Raw genomic sequence first — 3,748 nt, 5'->3', positions numbered from 1 at the left:
CGGAGCGGCTGGGCCCGTGAGCCATGGCCGCTGAGCCTGCGCGTCCGGAGCCTGTGCTCCGCAACGGGAGAGGCCGCAACAGTGAGAAGCCTGCGTACCGCAAAAAAAAAAAAAAAAAAAAAAAAAAAAGCTACAGTAGCTCCCTAATGCCCATCAGATAGGATTGTTACATAAAGGGCCCTTCTTGGGCTGCTTCCAAGGTACCTGTGCAAGACTATCACCCTCTGGGTCTTCCACAGTTCAGCCTTACCGGGTTACTCAGTATTTCTCTACCATCCTTGCACTATTCTGTTACCTTGCTTGTTCATGCTTTGAACATACCACAGGCCAGGAGATTTTTTGCATGCCCCAAAACATCTTTAGTCTACTCTTATACCTGACTCTTTGGCTGGGTGTAGAATTCCAGACTGAAGATTATTTTCCCTGAGAAGTTTGAAGGGTTTGCTCTACTCTGTTCTAGCTTTAAGGGTTGCTGTAAAGTGTATTTCCATTCTTATTCCCCAATTTTTGTATTTGAATTGTCTTTTTTTTTTTAATTGAAGCAATAGTGGATTTAAAACGTTGTGCCAGTCTCTGCTGTACAGCACAGTGACTCAGTTCTACACATATATCTATTTTTTTACCATTCTTTTTCATTATGATTTGTCACAGGATATTAAATATAGTTCCGTGTGCTAGACACATTAGGACCTTGTTGTTTATCCTGAATTATCTTTTTATTCTGGAAGCTTTGAGACTCCTCTTTGTTTCTGGCATTCTGAAAGTTCACAATGACACAACCTTGTGATGTGTCTGTTATCACTCATTGCACTGAGCACTGTATAAGCTTTCTTAATCTGCAACTTGTGTCCTTCACTTCTGGATATTTTCTTGTACTTTTTCTGATCATTTTCTCACTTTTACTTTCTCTGTTCTTTCTTTTTTGAATTTCTGTTCATTGCCTAGTAGAGTTCTTGGACTGATTCTCTGATTTTCCCTGTTGTTCATTTCTTTGTTTCTGGATTCATTTTTTTTTTTTTTAACAACTTTATTGATTTTTAAAAGTTTTTTCACTATCATTTATTTAATTTCCAACCCAACCATTGTTCTTATTTGCCAGTAGTTCTTTTTTTTTTGGCTGCATTGGGTCTTCATTGCTGCACATGGACTTTCTCTAGTTGCGGTGAGTGCGGGCTTATTGCGGTGGCTTCTCTTGTTGGGGAGCATGGGCTTCAGTAGTTGTGGCACATGGGCTCAGTAGTTGTGGCTTACAGGATCTAGAGCACAGGCTCAGTAGTTGTGGCGCACAGGCTTAGTTGCTCCACAGCATGTGGGATCTTCCCAGACCAGGGCTTGAACCCGTGTACCCTGCATTGGCAGGCGGATTCTCAACCACTGTGCCACCAGGGAAGTCCCTTGCTGGTAGTTCTTTTCTTTTTCTTTCCTTCTTTTAATTTTTTTTTTTAAGGCTTCCTATTCTTTTTTTTTTTTTTTTTTTTGCCTTACGCGGACCTCTCACCGCTGTGGCCTCTCCCGCTGCGGAGCACAGGCTCCAGACGCGCAGGCTCCATGGCATGTGGGATCTTCCCGGACCGGGGCACGAACCCGTGTCCTCTGCATCGGCAGGCGGGCCCTCAACCACTGCGCCACCAGGGAAGCCCTAAGGCTTCCTATGCTTGATCCCCAAATACACCTTCTCTATCACGCAGTCTCCCACAGGCGTAAGGATCTGGGACCTGTTTCTTGTAGGCAGACCTCAGAGACATTGCAGGTTCAGTTCCAGACCACCATGATAAAGCAAATACCACAATCAAGCAAGTCACATGAACTGTTTGGTTTCCCAGTGGTTACAAAAGTTGTTTACACTATACTATAGTTTGTTAAGTGTGCAATAGTATTGTATCTTAAAAAACAATGTACATACCTTAATTAAAAACACTTTATTGCTAAAAAATGCTAATCATTTCAGCCTTCAGTGAGTCATAGTAGTCACAGTACAGATCACCATAAAAAAATATAATAATAATGAAAAATTTGAAATATTACGAGCATTACCGAAATTTGACACAGAGACACAAAGTAAGCAGATGCTGTTGGAAAAATTGTGCTTTTAGACTTGTTCAACACAAGGTCGCCACTAACCTTCAATTTTTTAAAAAGCACAATATCTGTGAAGCACAATAAAACAAGGTATGCCTGTACAAACTTTCCGCTGGGTTTCCCTGATTCCAGCACCTGTATTACCTCCCACAGAACCTGAGGATTTTGTTTCTGAGACTTTCCAGACTCGTGGCCCTCCTTTTTGCAGCCACTTTTAGGCATCCCCTTCCCCACCCTACTAAGCCAGTAGCCTCTCGTAGGCAGATATTAGGGTTAGGATTACTGTATAGTTCCATCAAAGGTGGAGTTTACATTTGTTTCTTAGTCTCTGTATTTCGGAATAATAATTTCTGAAAAAGAGAATTGGGGCAGAGAGGTCTCTGTGATGCTGAGAACCTGCAGTCATGTGGTCCACTTTCCATAGCTGGCTTTCTCAGGTGCTCTTTACTATTTAGTGGCTGTCTGCTTTATAGTGTAGTTAGTTGGGACATCACTGTAGGTTGTGAGGTCTCAGGAGTTAGTGAGTCTTAGTCATTTTTGCGTAGCTACCTAAAGACTGACACAGGAACATTTTGTTTAATTGGGTTGTAACAAGTTCTCTGAAGGTATAAACTTGTTTCTGTGCATCAGGTTGACTAACATCCGTGGCTCTCTCTTCCTGCTCTCCCGGGCAACTATTCTGCAGCTAACCGTGGATTCTCAATTGGGATTGGTGACGTCACACCTGGCCAAGGACTGCTGAAGGCCAAGTATGAGTTGCTGAATGCTGGCTACAAAAAATGTGATGAGTACATTGAAGCCCTGAACACAGGCAAGCTGCAGCAGCAGCCTGGCTGCACTGCTGAGGAGACCCTGGAGGTGAGTCTGGCTCTTCGGGTCAGTTTAGCCACTTCATCACTGAGTGGTGCTGTAGGCCCTGAAGAGAAGGAGCAGAGGTGAGTGGGAAGGAAAGGCAGTGGCTTTAGCCCATCTCCGTGCTGTGCAGCTTGTGTGTGTTCTAAAGCAGGGAGGGCCTCCCGTTAGATCCGTTACATCTCTTACAGCTTTCATGTTCTAGGTGGTGAAAACACGGCCATCTGTTCATTTGGCCACACGGGGCTGCTCTTGTTCCAGCATCACGCTTGGGCCCCTTCTGTACCTGATACTTCAGTGCTTCTGCCCTTCCTATTTCCAGCATCCTGTGACTAGAGACTGACACCACAGCTCTTTGAATGGATGGTCTTTGAAAGAGACGTGGATAATTCCTGTCTGAGAGTCACATACCAGTCTGCTGCCCTCTCACATTTGGAGCTAGGTTAGCTGAGAACTGGACCAGCACATGTCAGAGTCAGAGTTGCCTGAGAGTCCTGCATATTCTCTGAAGCAGCCTGGCTCAGCAGTCTGCCTGCACCAGGGTTTTGCCTGGCTCTCTTCTGCCTCCCCAGTAGCCTGGGGCTCGGAGCTTTAACTCACCTAAGCAGAGAAGAAAGGTTTTTTGAACAGTAAGAAATTTTCTGATGAAATGAACTTTTTAAAGCAGACAGAAAGCAGCGTTGTGTGAGGTGTTCACAGTTAACTCATTCTTTTTTTGTTTTTTTTTTTTTAATTTTTATTAGAGTGTAGTTGATTTACAATGTTGTGTCAGTTTCAGGTGTACAGCAAAGTGAATCAGTTATATATATATATATAT

At 43.6% G+C, this 3,748-nt stretch overlaps 1 protein-coding gene across 1 annotated transcript in view; it reads left to right on the top strand.

The window, feature by feature from the left end:
• Positions 1 to 3,748, top strand: part of POLR3A (RNA polymerase III subunit A) — a 68,132-nt gene that overhangs the window by 20,713 nt on the left and 43,671 nt on the right. The window contains exon 16 of the mRNA XM_055080891.1: positions 2,765 to 2,937. Coding sequence (XP_054936866.1) covers positions 2,765 to 2,937 — 173 coding nt within the window. The remainder of the gene's footprint in view (positions 1 to 2,764; positions 2,938 to 3,748) is intronic.

The sequence above is a fragment of the Physeter macrocephalus genome, chromosome 20 (genome assembly GCF_002837175.3).
Source record: "Physeter macrocephalus isolate SW-GA chromosome 20, ASM283717v5, whole genome shotgun sequence".
NCBI lineage: Eukaryota > Metazoa > Chordata > Mammalia > Artiodactyla > Physeteridae > Physeter > Physeter macrocephalus.
The sequence above is the reverse complement of the archived record's forward strand: the minus strand, read 5'-3'. Positions and strand labels throughout refer to the sequence as shown.